Raw genomic sequence first — 16,683 nt, forward strand, 5'->3', positions numbered from 1 at the left:
CTTGCTGGGTGGTGCAGGCTTTTGATTGAATTCTTGGAGCTCACCAGATGAAAGGCCTTCAAGAATTTGGAGTCTTCTCCTTATTACCGATGAGCCATTCTCCAGCAGGCAGAAGAGTCATAACCATGCATGGTAGTTCATGCAGCTCACCACTTAAAAAGGTGCCAAGCAACCTAAAAAGCGCCTGGACAGTGACATCCATGCCCTGAGCTCAGTTTCTATTGCGGAAACAATCAATAGGTCGCTTTAGTCCATGAAACCAGGGCTTGTTGCCTGCAAGCTTAGAAAATATTCACTAAAAGACGATAGCCCAGCTGAGCAGGGAATTTGGACAAAAAGACCAGCCTGTCTCTGCTTCATCTCTAAGAGAGCTTGGAAACAGCAGCACAAGATATATTGCCAGTGGACCAAGGCAACAAGTGTGGGCAATACCTTCTAAATACAGGTTGCTCTTTGGGAGCCTGGAGCAGGAAAGCAGGGGTTTGTGAACGGGCTGTGGCTGGATCTGAGAACCAGGCACAATCCTGCCAACTCAGGAGTGATGCTGGGCTGCTGTCAGCAGTTATTGGCTAAGCAAACAAATCTGGTGACTTCAATCCGTCCCTTGGGAGCGGAGGGTGTGGGGTTCAGAACCTTTCCTCCTACTTCTCTCTCTTTCCTCCCCTACAAACTTCGCAAGAGAGTCACCGGCACGTTTTGGAGTTTGTTCCCAGCAATCTCATCTGCAAGGCTCCAAAACAAAACTAGCCTGCAGAAGAGGTTCCTCTACATATCTGTCCTAAGCAAAACAGGGCCAGATATAGAAACAGAGGACTTTCCCTCCAGCCAGGGCTTTCTCTGATGCTTTCCCAAAGGGCTGCATTTCAATGAAGAACCAGCACACATACAAATTTATGCAATCAGTCTATCCCTAGGACGGAGCAAGGGAACTTCAAAAGGGAAAGGCCAAGGCAGCGCTCAGCTTAGATCCAGTGTCAGTCAAGGCAGATATGGACAGCTGGGCCCACTTCCAACTCGAGAAGGCTCAAGAGATGAAAAGCAGATGCAAGACTTAGGCTGACACCCTGGGGCAATGCGGAGAAGAAGAGAGAGTGAAATCTGAATTGATCCCCAGAGGGGAGAAGGAAGCAGGATGTGAACCTCCCCTTGAGAGGAGGGCAAAACAGGACTGGGATGGAAATCTGGAGGGCAGACTGAAACCTGAACTACCCACAGGGAAGAGCCAAGCAGGAACAGAAATGACATATAGGGAACACACGAGATTAGGGGGGAGGTGGGAACTCAAAGTGGAATGAAAAACTATGAGAGAGATCGCCGGGGGGAGGGAAGCCCTGATTGAGCAAAATTAAATCTGCAGGGAGTTTTGCATCCCAGATATTAATAACAAACTACCTAGCGAGTTGGGCCCTTCTTTCCACCTTCAAAAGGATGGAGGGGAGGAAGAACTTGTCTGTGGTTGAGCACAAGACTATGAATCAGAGAATCGGAGTCCGTATCCCAGCTCCGCCAGGGAGCAAGGCCCTGGATTACAATAAGCCTCAATGTCCACAGGCAACTCTCCCGTAAAGCATCCACTGATTTCAGCAGCAATCACAGTGCTCAGCATCTTTGGGAAAAGCCAGGGAGTCAGCCTCCGTCTGCCTCATCTGCAGGACAGGGTTAAACACCTCCCTACCTTCTGGAGGATGCTAAATTCATTAGCAAAGAACCTTCAGACGTGTGGGCGGAAAATACCCAGCAAGGTCAGGGCGTTAATGGCTCTGAAGGGCCACCTGTGATTTCACATCGCAGATGCAGTTTGCCTGCTTTCCTTTCTCACATCACGAATCTACAGCTCATCAGCTGCAAAGGCCTGAGACAACTCAGTCTCTTACCTCTAAAACACTGTTGGAAGCCCCCCAAACCTCAGAAATTCAAGGTCCATCAGAAAATGACCCTGTGAGATACGGACAGGGCAGGGAGGTGAGGTTAGAGAAGCAGATTGTGGGGTGGGGGGAAGATCCTTTTGGAAGGGAAGAATTTTTCCAACAGCCCAGTTCCTCACTGCTCTTTTGGGGTATACCAGCAGGCACATTCTGCTGACCCCCCCCCCTCCCCAAAATCTGCTTGAGTACCTCTGACTGGGAATCTTAAGCAGCTCAGTGGTTTGATGCTGACCGGTCACTGGAAGAGAAGGGGTTTGAAATCTGTCCGTTACCATCATAAGGAACAGTCAAACTGGCACCGGGTACGACCCGATGTGGGAATTTGAGCATAGAGCTCATGTGCACGTGAAATACCAGCCCACTTCAATCATGTACCTTGCTTCCTGATTTTACTCTGGACGCTTCCCTTTGTGCTCTGAAGATCTCTCCTGCACCACCACTACATCTCCCAGTTCCCTCCTTTCCTCAGGTAAATCCTTCCCAAAACCCTATTTCTAGGAGGCCTGTAGGAAAGGGCTGTATCCACATTACATCCCCTAATGGGTGTCAAACAAAGAAAATAAAGTCATAAAGAACCAAGAGGAAAATTCAAGCTATGCGGAGCCCTGGGCTACTCAGGCACATGAGTGCCTGCAATATTGGTAAGTCTCACGGCAGGATCACCTCTGTATTGGTGCAAATATCAAACCTGTCATTATCATTAATGAAATGACAGCCTGGCTGCGAGGGTTAGCCTTCTGCTGGAACGAAACTGCATGACATATTTGGACGCAGAGCACACGCAGATCCTTTCCTGCCCTGAAATAAACCTTTCAGCTTTATTTCAGAAGGGACACATTCTGTCCCGGCTCTGGAGCTCAGCTCTGTGCTTGAGAGCATGAGGGGCTTGGAGGGGACATCTCATTCCCTCCTCTGGAAGGAGATGTGAGCCTTCAGTGCTCATGTTGCTGCAAGGGCCAGCAAGTGCCACAATCCTACACATCACTTCCCTGGTGGAAAAGAAATCAGTGATCCTGAATCTGTTCTTCCCTAGCTATGGGTTGATGCATGGCACTGGGTGCCGATGTGCACACCTTACACACAAGACCTGTTTTCTCCCCAAACCATCAGCCCTGGCTCCTAGTGCGGATCGCAGAAGGCAATGGAGTTATAACTCCAGAGAAAGGGCAAGTTACACGGCTCTCCGGAACAGCTCTCTGCAGAGCAACAGAGAAAACAAACAGTGCAGTATTTCCCCGAAGTGTGACCACTGTGTTTAGCAAGGGGGGAAATAAAACAAACCAGAGCATCACCACCTGGTGAGGATCACCACATGACAGAAGAAAAGCTCTGACTCCAACACTTTCAGCCGGACCTTTCCCGGTCTGAAGACTCTGAAGCCACCACCGCCGAGTTCCTCGCTCCTCTCCTTGACACACTCTGGACACGATCCCAACCCATTAAGAAGCAGATGTCCCTATCCAGGTTGCCAGCACTGAAGGTGAAAGTTTATTACGCTCTCTTTGCATTTCCCTTGATATAAACAGGAAACAACAAGCATTAGACTCCCTAAATAAAAAGCCAAACCAGATAGGCAAGGCAGAAGATGCTTCTTTTTTCCATACACACCCTTTCCCCTCTCATTCACATACAAATTACTGTTGCATCCAGGTGGGAGGAGAGTTTAAGCGGGGAGGGGGGGGGGGAGTGAACATTTGCCAAATAGGTTGAGGGATCAGAAGGCAGCTTTCTCATAAGGCACAGGGCTGACCCACAAACTGCGAGAAAACCTCAAACTCCGCAAGAGTTTCCCTCCTCCCCGTTCGCTGGGTGAGAGCAGCCGCAGCAGGGAACGGGTAGGCAAGTAAGGGGTCTAACCAGGTCACTCCACCCTTCCCTTCCTGCCTGGAGCATAACAGGGGAGGGAAACAGACCTGAAATGTAGGCCATCTACAAAGACTGGGGGAGAGGCTTAAACGATGTGAGATTTATGATCTTCAAAGTGATTAGCGCCCAGCACTCCAAATAAAGTCAAAGAGAGCTCGGCAGCTCTCGCGTTCAGCTTGGAGTTGGGTTTCAAACCATGCTGCTCTGGCTTCGGTTTGAAAACCTGAATTGCAAGGTAACAAAAAAAAAAAAAAAAAAAATACACCCAAACCCCAAACCAAAATTAAAAACCCACCAACCTCCACCCGTAATGAAAGAGCTCGGCATCTGGTTTTACATGAAAACACTTTGATATTCCCGTATCTCCCCTCTTCCTTTTTCTCATCGCTCGGCATCTATTTGCTGAATTGAAGATAAATTCACCAATAGCTGAGGTCAACCCGAAACGTGAGTGTACAACCGGTGTGCGTTTGGGCTCAGTCTGGTTTAAAATAATACCAAGAATGGCTCAACTCGCCCTGGAGAGGGCCAAGAGAGGGAGACAGAGAGCCACACTGCCTGCAGGTCCTGCACCCGCTGCGTCCACTCACCCACACTGCTACAGCCTGGATTTATAAAGCAGCTAAAAAACACCACCAAAATGAGCTTATTCGGAGCTTTTTGCTTTTTTAGCCTTGATCAGTTCCCCATCTGGTTTGCTGCTTGGTGACACAGGTGTGCTGGCAGGAATGAACAGGACTTTGTGGTGCCATGCAACCACAACCTCATTTTGGGAGCAGGACGTTCAAATCGAGCAGACTCTGGCCCAAATCCTAGTGACTATGAGGCTGCCTCCCTCCTTTACCAGCAGCTCTCATACAGTGGCACGCAAGGGACAGGGACCTTGAAGATAATGAGTCCAATCTCCAGCGGGTGTGAACCAGCGCTGCTTCACCACCATCACTAACGTCTCCTCGATTAACCTCAGCCCAGGATCCAGTTCTAACATCTTTGTGGTGTTGCCATAGGAAAAGTTTGCAACATGTAATGATCTTGTACTTTCAGAGCTTATTTCTATCTTGAGGGAATTTTCTTTTATCACTCGTTATAAGCAGATTGGATTCTTCTCTTGGCTTGTAGAGAGCCTGTGCTTTGGGCTCTGCAATCCACAGAGCTGGAGACACAAGACTTTTTGTTTTCAGCTGGGTTTTCCAAAAACCTGGAAGATGGCTGAACGTGTTAAGACACCTTTGATAGGAAGTTAACAACCCACCCAGAGCCGGAGCAGCCAAACCAAACAAACAAACAGCAGCTTGCTGACATCTGTCGGACCAGAGCCACCGAAACAAGCTCGGAGGACAGAGAAGTCACGGGAGAGGCATCAGCTGCCCACCTGCTGCTAGCAGGAAGCCTGTGCAGAGGATCGCAACCCTTGAACTCGGGGAAGGCAAAGCTGGAAGCAGGCAGGCTGCTGGATTGCTAGGAGTGCCAACATCTGCTTCAAACGCTAGTAATTGTCCGCGGAGCTGCAGCCCTGCTGCCTTTCCTCGCTCCAGCTCCCCAGGGCGCTGCAGCAGGTGGGTGCCTTTGCTCTCCAGAGCTCCTCTTTTTTGTTTGCGAGCTCTGAGCCCAGCCCCACTGACGGCCACACCAGTCCTTGGCTCTCACTCGGCACGTTTTCTTACATCTCTGCACAAATTTGGGATCTGGGGAGGGCTGTCACCTGCCTCCCCTTGCAATTCTGCTTTGAGGTTCAGGGATTTCAGAGAGCCAGGTGTGGAAGTCTCAGGCACTCCATGAGACAGGGGTTGTTTTCAGCTGCATGAAGCCAAAAGATAACATCTAACAGCAAAGACAACAGCTCGCCAGAGCCTCACGTGCTGCAGCCAGGGCTGCTGCTATCAGACACGCTTGCATTTATCTGCTGTCCCTTTCCCCACCGTCTTGCAAAGAGGAATCTGCCGTTGTAGGCAGGCCTGGTCTTGACCCAGGCACTCCAAGACCTCAAACCACCTCATCTGCAGTCCTTGCTGATACTCCTGTGAGTCAGCCCGTGCTCCTAGACTTGCATACCGCAGTGCTTTCAGCACCAGTGTCGCACACAGTGCAAATGCACTGAGCTCTGGGGCGGGATTTGCACGTTCGCCAGTGTAACCGAGGTCTCTTTTGTTTCTAAATGGCATCAGAAAAAAATTAAAAAGCCAGCAAAAGCCTCAAGCAAAGGGTGACTTTAAGAAACTCTATAATTAACTGAACTTCTATGAAATGGCAAGGCCTGCAAACCAGAAGTTTTATCTGCCACGCTGTCCCACAAGGGGAATCAGGAAGGACTTTTGTGGCCTGTTTAATAGCAGCTTGTGACCTAAGAGTTTGTATCTCCTAGCAGTAGCTGCCTGGGACTCAGCAAGATGAGCAGTTAACGAACTGTAATTCGAGAAAGCCGGAGAATCCGGGGAGCATCTTACCTGCCTGTTAAAGTCCAGCCCATTCTGCTCACTTCCTACAACGAAACAAACAGAAAAAGGTCTCAGTATTAATGGCAGAGAGCATCCATCTAAACCTCCCACAGCTCATAACCACGTAACCAAAGACGCACTGCTTGCCCAGCACACTTTAGCATCAGAGCAAGGAGAGGAGCGGGGAGGTGGAGTCGATGCGAAAGCAGCCAGGGAAGCACGAGGGCAGCTTTTGTAGCATTTGGTGGTACCAGCCTTTGCTGGAGTTTTTCTGCTTGGGAGACACCCGGCCAGGCAGCAGCAGTGGGGGAGAGCTCACCGACAAAGGGAGCTTCCAGCGGGGGTGAACTGGAGGATATTGCAAATCTCCAGGGAAATCCGGGAGCCAGGAGCGTGCATAAAGCAAGAGCTAACTGTGGGAGAGGCCAGCAAACAGGTGGCCGAGGCTGTTAACCAGGGATCTTTAGGAACCTGTGTGGTACCAAGTAATTACGGGATATCTAAAGGAACAGAGGGTGCCGTGGGGTTGTGCGCAAGAGGCGTCTCCTTGATTCCAAAAGAGATTGGCAGGCACAGGGGGAAAATCAGACAGGTTTCAGCCTGAAGGTACCGCACAGGCCCTCACTCATTCCCCTTTGATGATAAACATCCCCCCCCCCCCCATCACACCTGCCAAATTCATCAAGAACATCACAGAGGAAAGGCTGTGTGCTCCACAGATATGAATGCTTTAAGGGATTCCACGAAGCCTCTTCAGTTGCAAAGGCAACCCCAAGAAACCCCTTCCCTTCCCCTTTGCAACCCATCCCCTAAGTCATTCTCTTCCAGCCCAATCGAGTTTGTGATAAATACTCTGAAATTGTTCACATCCCACCACCACAAGCCCCCGGGGGCCTTTTGCTCCTGTTTTTTTATTTTATTTTCTTTTTTTCCAGTATAACGTTCCCCGTGAAGCGTAGCCCATGCCCTGTGATCTGATCAAGCTTCAACACATCGTGTTTTTCGGGAGTTCGTGGCTCTTGCAAGAAGTTGGAAAGCAGTTTGGGGAGGCTGTGCAAGCAGGAGTGCAAACCCAAGAGTGCAAACCCAGCTCTCCCGTTGACTTGCTTGCTTTCAACCGAGCAAGCCTCTACCCCGAGCCAGCAGGCAGTCCTTCAGCTCGTGCCATGCTCGTACTATTCCCAGGTGAATCACCAGGGCTCCGAGATCCTCAGGGGGAGTGTTCTCGGTACAATTACTCATGGATGGCAGAATGCTTTTAGAGCCGACTCGAACCATTTCATGGCACCCTGATCTCTGCTATCTAGAAACTGCTCTGCAGATTTTATCTGCAGCACGTTAACAGCAGCAGCGTTGGAATCTGAGCTGCCTTTGTTGCTCTCGTTAGGCTGAGCTGCAGGTCTTCGTTATCAGGCACAACCAGAGCACGCCGTTGCCCCCCGCTCCAAAATCTCTATCCTCTCACCACCTGCAACTCAACCCCAATCCAGGTCTGCTCCTTTTTCCGCCAGCCCGTCTGCATTTCTGCTGTGCTGGAACCTGCCCTCCCCTCCTGGCTTCCTCCCGACCTGCTTTTCAAAGCTTTCTTTCTCTTCCCAATCTCAGGTCTTTCTCTTCTTCCCCGCAGTTCCCTACTCTTGCTGCCACCCCTGACCCACCAGGCACTCGTGAGCCCCCCGGCCGTGGCCACTTGCCCCCTGACCACCTCTCCCCAGCTGCTCCCGCCCCAGGAATTTGTTCATTCATTGCGCTCCAGCTCCAAGCCCCGAGAGCCAACGACTGCTCATCTAAGCGATGGGAATGCTGATAGCGCTAATAGATGATCGCAATCAGCATCCACACACCTGAGCGGGGCTGCGTGATGATCTTCAAGGCCTGCAGTTTCTACCTTTGCAACCCACGGGGGGTTGATGCAATCTGAGGGCAGTAGCTGAAGGGGAGAAAGGCAAGAAGGAGAGAAGAAGGAAACGCAGTTCCCAGTTGCTAAAATAGAACAGGAAGGAAAAGGTAATCTTCTGCTTTCTTGGATGCGAGGCTTTCGCTCACGTTCAAGTGCAGCATGTTGATGAGGCAAGATTCAAAGACCTGGAGGGAAATCCCTGGGTCCCGGTGCTGAGGGCTCTGAGTCACCACCGTACATCCCTCCTGCAACCCGGGATGCGCAGCTGGAGCACAGCTTCGTGCTGCATCCCTACCACCACGAGCCAAACTCTCCAAACGAGGCTGCCAAAACACACAGCAGGTTCAAAGCGCCCAAGCTCAAGCTCTCCAGCACATCCCCTCCTCCTCTTCCAAGCTTCCCACTTTTCTCTTTTCCCTCCCTGCACCAGCAAGCTCAGCCCTCAGACTTCTTTTTCCCTTCCTCTCCTCCTTCCAGCCTCAGCACCCTCCACATCCCGCCCCAGATGAGGGCAGGTGCTCGGGAGTACCTCATTTTCCGTGACAGTGGAACATGCTGGAAATATGCATGGAGATCAACAGGAACCCATTTGTAGCTTGGGTGTCTTAAGTCTGAGATAAGTGCCCCAGGCTGTCTTGGTAGACAACGAGGAGAAATAGGCACCTCCAGAGGCCATTCATCTGACCTATCTTAGACGCCTATCTAAGTCGAGATGAATGGCCCTCTGGAGATGACAATTTCTTTTTATTGACTACAAAGGGACCCAGGGGCAACTAGTTCAGGCTTAGATGTCCAATAGTGTGATATTTAAAACTGGGCGAGGTGATTTCTGCTCCCAGTGGTTATGTAAATGGGGGCTGGATACACAAATCTCTGCAGCTTTTCAGCAGGATCAGTGAGTGTTTGCGCGCAGATTTATTTGCAAACAAATCTCAGCTTTTTCTGTTTCAGCAAAAGCTTGTGTGGCGAGTGAAATTAAAATGACTTCATCTGCAAGCCAAGGTTTGGGTGTGATAGGGATAACAACTCTCTTGTTCCAGCTAAATCGCTGACTTTCCTACAAATATTGTAAAAAACAGGCTGCTTTCCTCCCCGGTTCTATCAACATCAGGACCCACGCTGAAGGAGTCATTTCTCTCCTTAAAGGAACGGGCTGTTCAAACAGCACGGATCTGCACTTAAGATTTAATCTCTCCTAGCTCCAGGAGATAAAAAGAAAGAAAAGTGTAAGTGGCGGCAGATTCTCAACTGCTGCAAACTGCCAGAACGCCGCTCGTTTTGGTGGAGCTCGGCACCAGCCAACAACGTGCTCCAGCTACGCCAGCCAGGCACCACGGCCCTCCCTTCCTTCAGCTGCAGCAAATTTGGGAAGCTCTGGGGTTTAAAGGGAGCAGGGCTGCTTTGAGCTCCTCGCTCTACCTTTCCCAGGAGCTTCCCCATCCATTGCCCTCTCCGTGGGTGTCCTGGACGGAGGGGGAGAGGCAGCGATAAGCTCTGCCGGCTCCCCGCAGCACGGCAGCCGAGGGCCGCGCTGCTCTCCTTGGTTCACCTGGCAGCTGTTTTGCATAGCACTGGCATCAGATCTGGTGCGAGTTTGCCTGGGGAGGTTTCTCTGGGGATGGGAGCAGCAGCTCAGTTCCGGACGGCTTTTCCCCCCCACCCCTGCTGTTCCCCCCCTGTCTGGAAGGCTTCGCGTGCTGTGAAAACCGAGCCCCCGCGCCCCGATTCCCACTGGAAGCTGCCCAGCCAGTCCGGCTCTTGAGGATAAAAGCCCCAACCATGGCAGAAAGGAAAAAAAAAAAAATCAAGATCGCAGCTCGGCTTCGCCTCAGCGAGGCCAACACATGCAGGAACATGCAGATGTCACCCGCGGGCTGTGACAGCCGCCCGTGGCTTTTCGCCCGGCGACAAAGCAGGGCCGCAAGCAGAAGGCTAGCTTCATTCCCCTTCCCACCCAGCCACACGCTTGATGTGCCCCGCAGTTTGATCTCGCAGAAGGGACAGGGAATGAGGAGGCAATTTCAATCTGCAGCAGGTGTTGGGGAATTCCCACAGGGAATCAGTTTTCTGCCCGTGCATTTGGGAGGGAAATTCGGAACAGCTGAACGGCGATGGGGGAACAGTGCCAGGCAGACACCGGGCAGGGGATTCAGGCTCAGATATCTAACTTTTAGGTGTCTAATTCCCAGCCAATTGCTCTAGGCTGCCTTTACAGCCACGGAGAGGAAGCCGGCGCTTCCAGAGGGCAACTCACCTCGCCCCCAAGACAGAGGGCAGAGAGATGAATCACCTTCTGCTGATGCCTATTTTCATCGCTGACTCCACAAGGCGCCCGGGGTGAGGAGGTCAGGCTTCAGCCTCAGAGTGCTGAATATCTCAAATTAAGATTAATCTCACCTATCCTGAAGTATTCTGGCACCCCAGCTGATAAAGCACAATGCCGTTAGAGATTGACAAAGCAGGCCAGATGCAGAGCACCTTTCAGTACACATTTTCTAGAGGCTAAGGAATTAACTCGTTCACGTTGACTGGTGCACGAATCCAGTCCCTCACCAAAAACACAATGTAAAGTTAAAACAACATCCAAGAGCAGTTAAAGAGAAGAGCAGCGACACTCATTATAGCTATGAACAACACTCGAACCACACACCGTAAATGAAGCAAAACATTCACCTGCACTGAGATGGTTGGGGTTCTATTAAGCCAAAAATATTCAGCTCCTCAGTAATTTAGCTCGCTTTGGATACTCGAGCAAACACCATCAGCAACCTCTCTGCCATTCCCAGCAGCCAGACCAGCCACTTCTGCAGAACTAGCAGCACAAGCCCTGGCTGGGACAAGCTCTCTTAAATCACCTTGTCATCACTCGAGTGGCTGGCCCTGATTCCCCCACCTGTGCCCAGTGGTAATGGGGAGCAGAAAGCGCAGCTGAGCAGACACCACTTGGTTCCCTGCACCCTTACCTGCCCTGCCAGGATGCTCCCTGTTCCCAAGGTTTGCTCCAGAAGTTTTACTTAAAAGGAGCAAGGGAAAGTCTGAGCGGGATGGGAAGTTCTCAAGGCAGCCAAATCGGGCTGCAGCTTTCCTGCTGTTTGCACTAACAACACAAACAGACCAAACCGGGGCATCGGGGCATCTCCATGGGAAAGTCAGGGCTGGTTAGCAGGAAAAGTGAATGTGTGCTGGCTGACTCAGTGAGAGGGCTGCACGGCTGCAGGGGAAGCTTTCGCCGAAGGCTCGAGCGTTTCATTTGGGTGGAAACCCCCTGGGACATAAAATTGCCTTTCCTTTGTGAGCCTCACGCAACTCCCACCTCCTGGTGCCACCGCAGCTCCGGGCGCGATGTACCCTTCGTGTGGGGCAGGGCGCGGGGGGAACGCAGGACAGCGAGTGTGGGAGACTCGGGCAGCTTCCAGAAGGAAACCCGAGGGCAGCAGTTGTTCCCACGGAAAACATTTCACCTGCAGGTGTTGGGAGAGGGCAAGTCTCTTCTCTTAGACCAGAGGCAAGAGGCAGATCAGACCAGCTCTTCCTTTGCCCCTCTAATTCAAGTCAAACCAGCCTTTTGTTCCCCTTTCCCCTCCCCATCCTTTTTTATCCTCTTCCATAATGGGATGTTTAAGAAAAAAAAATAAAATAACCCAACCTCAAACCCTAATCACCTTCATTTGAATTTCAAATATCCCCCTCCTGGCCTCCCCCACGCCCCAACTGACTCGGAGCTGGGAATATGGAAATTTCTCCTGCTTGCCTTAAATGTGGCTGTGCTATGAAAATCATCAGCCTTATGCAAATCCCGAGCAGGCCCAATTGCCATAGCAACCAGCTGTTTCCAGCCCGGCTGCTGCTGCTGCTTTTATTTATTTGGGACTTGTCCTGGGGCTGTTCGTGGCTGCGGGGGAAAGAGAGGAGAGAAATCCTGGAGGCTCGGAGGGAAGGTTCACCGGGGAGAGCTGGCCTTGGCGAGCAGAGGCATGGCCAAGGACGGGGCTCGGCGTGGGGCTGGGGAAGGCCAAGTTTCCTCAAAAGTCTTTGGCCTGACAGCCCATTTCCAGCCCTGCCTGCAGAGGTAACGGCAGAAAAAAGGGGAAGGCTCAGCCTGGGCATCCCCAGGCTCGCCTGCTGGGGGGTGTCTGCGAGCAGAGCAAAGCCTGAGCACCCCCCGACCCATTTCACGCTGCTGGCGTGGTTTGGGCACGTTTCCTTCTACCTGAGCTGGAAGCAGATGCAGAGGTGAAAGCCTCCGTATCCTATTTGAGCATAAGCCGTGAAGTTTAAAAGAAAGCCTTCCCAGCAAGCCCAGAGCCCTACCACAGCAATACGACAAACACCGGTGACCCCAGCCCCTGGGAGAGCTGCGCCTGCAGCAGGGAGCTTACACCCGGCCAAAAGGGGGGGGGGGGGGATGAGCTGGGGACCCCCACTTCGGGGCTGAAAATCCCATTTGCACAGGGAACAGGTGGCAGAGAGACTGAAACGAGGGCTCTGGTCTTCCACCGTGTGGGTTTGATGCAGAAAGCACGGACAGACATCAGGAGATGGGGTACCTGGAGGGGCCTGGGGGCAGCGTTTGGAGGTGGGCTTTTACCTCTTGCTGCCACCCTTCCACTGCCACAGGCTGGCTGGAGCTGAGCTGGGGGAGAGGAATGACACCCACACAACCCCACTCCTCGCCTCGTCTGTGCACACTGCCACGCCAGCATCCCAGGCAGCCACACCAGCTGCTTTAGGGCCATGGGACCACTGTAGGGCCGTCCCACGCTGCGTGCAGCCCCGCAGCCCCGCTCCCTTCCCCGTGCACCGGGATGCCCATCGCGCACCCTGCCCTGGGCTCCTGGCAGCCTGTCCAGCTCCCCGTGTTGCAGGGTGGGGAGGGAAGATGTTCGGAGCGCCCGCAGCTATTCAGTTACCGATGGTTGTGTTTGAAGAGCTTCCCTATCGCCCTTTTGTTAAGGCTTTGGCTTCCCCCCCATAGCCTCAACAGATGAAATCAAAGGGAAGTAGCTTTGCTTGGTGTAACCTGTTTTGATCAAGCAGATAAACGGGGAACAAGTGTCTGACACAAACAAACAGACAGACAGAGGCAAGTCCCACCTCAGCATTTTGTTGCATCAGATACAGAGGGCTTAGATAAACCACAAGAAGGGGGAGATCTCTGCCTCTCGGCTGGAAGACCAGGGGCGACACTCGGCAGTGCCAAGCCCCCACAGTTCCCATAAAAAAAACTCAACCCAGAACTTGCTGGCATGGCTTTCATCAGTTTAAAAAGATGAAAAGAGCTCGCAGCCAAGCGCAAAACTCGCGCTTGTCATTACCCCCCATGGAGTCCGCGGGGCTGCCGGCGAGCCCAGCCACAGCCTCCGCTGGCAGCGTGCAGGAAAGGGCAGAGAGGATGGCACGGCACGGCACGGCACGGCACGGCATGGCACGGCATGGCACGGCTCCACGGGCATAACCTGAGCATCTCGCACACGTGCCGCGATAGGAAAGGCAGGGGTGAAGCAAGGGAGGGCTTAGGATTTGCAGGAGTGGGTAGGGGATATCCTATTTTTTTTTTTTTTTTTAATTATTGTTGAGGTCGTGGCTTTTTCTGCCATGGCAGAACCTCGCTGCAACCAGCAGACAGGGGGGTAAAAGGAATACAAAGAAATGTAGAATTTTGGAGGACATCTTACTAAAAGCTTTGAAGTGTTTTTTTTGGTTTGTTTTTTTTTTATAAAATTGGTGTGGATAAGGAAAAATAAAAAAAGAAAGGAAAGCGAAAGAAAAAGAAAGAAAGAAAGAAAGAAAGAAAGAAAGAAAAGAAAGAAAGAAAGAAAGAAAGAAAGAAAGAAAGAAAGAAAGAAAGAAAGAAAGAAAGAAAGAAAGCTTTCCTAGCCTCCTATGAAAAAGGAAAAATTTTGAATTTTTTTCTCAAAAAAAGTCCCACAATTATTTTAAACACTTCCAAAGTAAAATAATGCCCCAAATTACCCTTTTTTTCCCCTCTAAGCCTAGAACTGGCGGAGATATGAAAGGATGAGATTATGCTTCTGCTATTGCCACTTCCCATCAGATCTTTAGGCATCAGTTTTAGATCAAGGGCTTGGTTTACAAAAGCATTTTGGCACCCAACTCCTTTTTTTTTTTTTTTCTTTAATATTATTATTATTTTAAATTCTTTTTGGAGCCAGTCTACATCTTTGGTGATGAAAGGCCTTTGTAGATCTGCACCTAGAAAGATTTCCAGCCCTTATAAGCCATAATATTGGTAGTTTGGTAACTGCCCTCTCCTTCCAGGGGGAACAAATTTCCTGGGGAGCAGTGCATTGGTGCAATTCACTGGGAAATGGGTCTTCAGTTAATCAGAAATTGGAAAATAGATTTTCCCACATGAAACTGGTAAACAAAACACTCTTGCAGTAAATGTCCCTCTAACAACGTGTATCGTGTATTGGGGAAAATAAAAACGTTCAGGGAAGTTCAGCACAAAGCCCTCTGTTGTTTGTAAACGGGATGCTCGGGAAGAGGGGAAAAACCCAACAAAGGGGCGGAAAAGCTTTTGGGCAGCATCTAGGCAGACCTCCGTGGGCTTGGCTGGTTTTGAGTCCTGGTGGGGCTGGATGAGGCCCTGGAAGACAACGGTGGCAGCAGGGCATGGGGCTGCTCTGGCCCCAAATCTCCTGTAGGATCCCATCACCTGCAGCCTCTCATCCCACAGCCCCAATGTGTGTTCTTGTAAGGTCTCCACCAGTCCCGCTGGAGGAAAGCCTTGGAGGAGAGCCTGATTGAGACAAGTTGCTTGCATCAGTCCGCAGGGAAGTGTCACTCTTTTGTAAATGAGGGAGATTTACTTGTTCTGATTTCCCTGCCTGATTTGAAGGCTCCCGGAGCAGTGCTGAACATTTTTGTTATTTTAAAACAAATTGCCTCCACTTCTCCGCATTCTCCTCTCAATTACCACTAGAAAGAGGTGCTACAGCTCACACTAATGGCTGGCTGGGAAGCTTACACCAAAAACCGCATTGCACCCAGCCAGCAGCCCCTGTTGGGGCTCAGGGTGCTTGGGGAGCCGCTGCCTCCCCCTTGGAAGTTTCCCCCAAAATGTGAGCGGGGAGCTTTGGAAGGGCTCGGGACACGCTTGCTGCTGGGCAGCGTTGGATGATTTATCTCAGAAAACCAGCTCGGGGGCAGCTGAAAGCCATGAGCAGAGGCTGGCCTGACCAAAGTCAAGTGGAGTTCACGGACGTGAATAGAACCAGATTTTATCTCTGCCTTAGATTATGTCAAATAACCCAACTTAAGGGCTCGGAGGATTTCTAGACCTCAATGTACGGTGTAAATAAAGGGGCAGTTTTAGTCCCATTAAAACATGCCTAGGCTTCTCTGCCTTTACCAAGATATCTCCCTCTCTCTCTTATTTTTTTTTTTTTTTCCTAAATCCTCTTAATCAATAAAAGGAGAAGTAAAATCATCCCATGTGAAGTTTTAAGCTATTGTTACACATGCCCCCACCCCAAGCTTAGGGCTCTTCATGACTCAGAGAACAATTCTGCATTGCCTCTATGAGTTTTGGTTTGGAAGAGTGTTTATTTCCAAGCCTATAGATGAGTCTCACTGTTTCTAATAACCTTTCTTATATTACAACTATAACCAGTGGGTGCTTAATGCCTTTCTTATTGCTATTTATTTGCCTAGAAAGGAGGCTGACCATAAGCCACATCCTCAAGATCCTGCACTCAACCCACTGCGGGCAGTGGCAGTCAGAAGCGATGCTGGAAGACATGACACGGATTTTTTTGGGGGGGTATCTCACACCCTGTGGCAGTGCAGGAATTGGTAGGCAAACTGGCAGCAATCAGCAGTAGTGCCAGTGCTGTTATCTTCATGGGATCGCCCAGTTCTCCAGCTTTCCATCTGCAAGGAGAGCTGAGGCTTCTAGCCACGGAGCAGGGAGAGGCTGAGCATCAGGTGGGAGTAGTGGGGATGAGAAACCCAATCACGCCTCAAGAAGAAGACCAATACATTTTGGCTGGAGCTACCAAGCTGGATTTGACTATTCCAGAAGTCCCTCCCATTCTTCTACATATACGTGGCCAAAACAGGCTTCATCCCTGGGAGTTTTGTCTGGGGAAACGTTCCTGACATGAACCCTGCGCACAACGGAGAGCTGTTTGTGCTGAGCTGAGCGGACCGGGACCATTTCGGTGCCATTATTCATTTGGTGAGAGAAGGGAGCGTATTTCCATGCTCAAACCTCAGGGCCACGCACCGATTCAGTGCTCTCCCAGAAGGATCTTGCATGCTGATCGAGATACCGATGCAACCCTAGCCCAGAGCGCATTCTTGATCAACTCCCCGGCTGGCTGGAAGGACGCAAGGCAGCAGCAACAGGAGCAAAGCACCGGCAGAAAGTTCCAGCACCTGAGCCCTCCCGATCCCTTTCCCCTCCCTCGGTGCCCCCCCCCCCCGTGTCCCAGACCCTCCTTACCTGGCTCCACCTGGTCGGGCTCGTGCCGAGTGTCTGTGGAATCCGCCGCATCGCCGCTCATCTTGATCTCTGGAAAAGATGGCACAA

General features: G+C 51.1%; 1 protein-coding gene across 2 annotated transcripts in view; it reads right to left on the reverse strand.

Moving 5' to 3' along the window:
• Positions 1-16,683, reverse strand: part of POU2F3 (POU class 2 homeobox 3) — a 41,073-nt gene that overhangs the window by 19,530 nt on the left and 4,860 nt on the right. For both annotated transcript variants that reach the window (XM_068659219.1, XM_068659220.1), the window contains exons 3-4: positions 16,597-16,665; positions 6,236-6,270 (exon numbers count right to left, since the gene is read on the reverse strand). In XM_068659219.1, the coding sequence (XP_068515320.1) occupies positions 6,236-6,270; positions 16,597-16,665 (104 nt within the window). The remainder of the gene's footprint in view (positions 1-6,235; positions 6,271-16,596; positions 16,666-16,683) is intronic.

The sequence above is a fragment of the Anas acuta genome, chromosome 23 (assembly GCF_963932015.1).
Source record: "Anas acuta chromosome 23, bAnaAcu1.1, whole genome shotgun sequence".
Taxonomy (NCBI): Eukaryota; Metazoa; Chordata; class Aves; order Anseriformes; family Anatidae; genus Anas; species Anas acuta.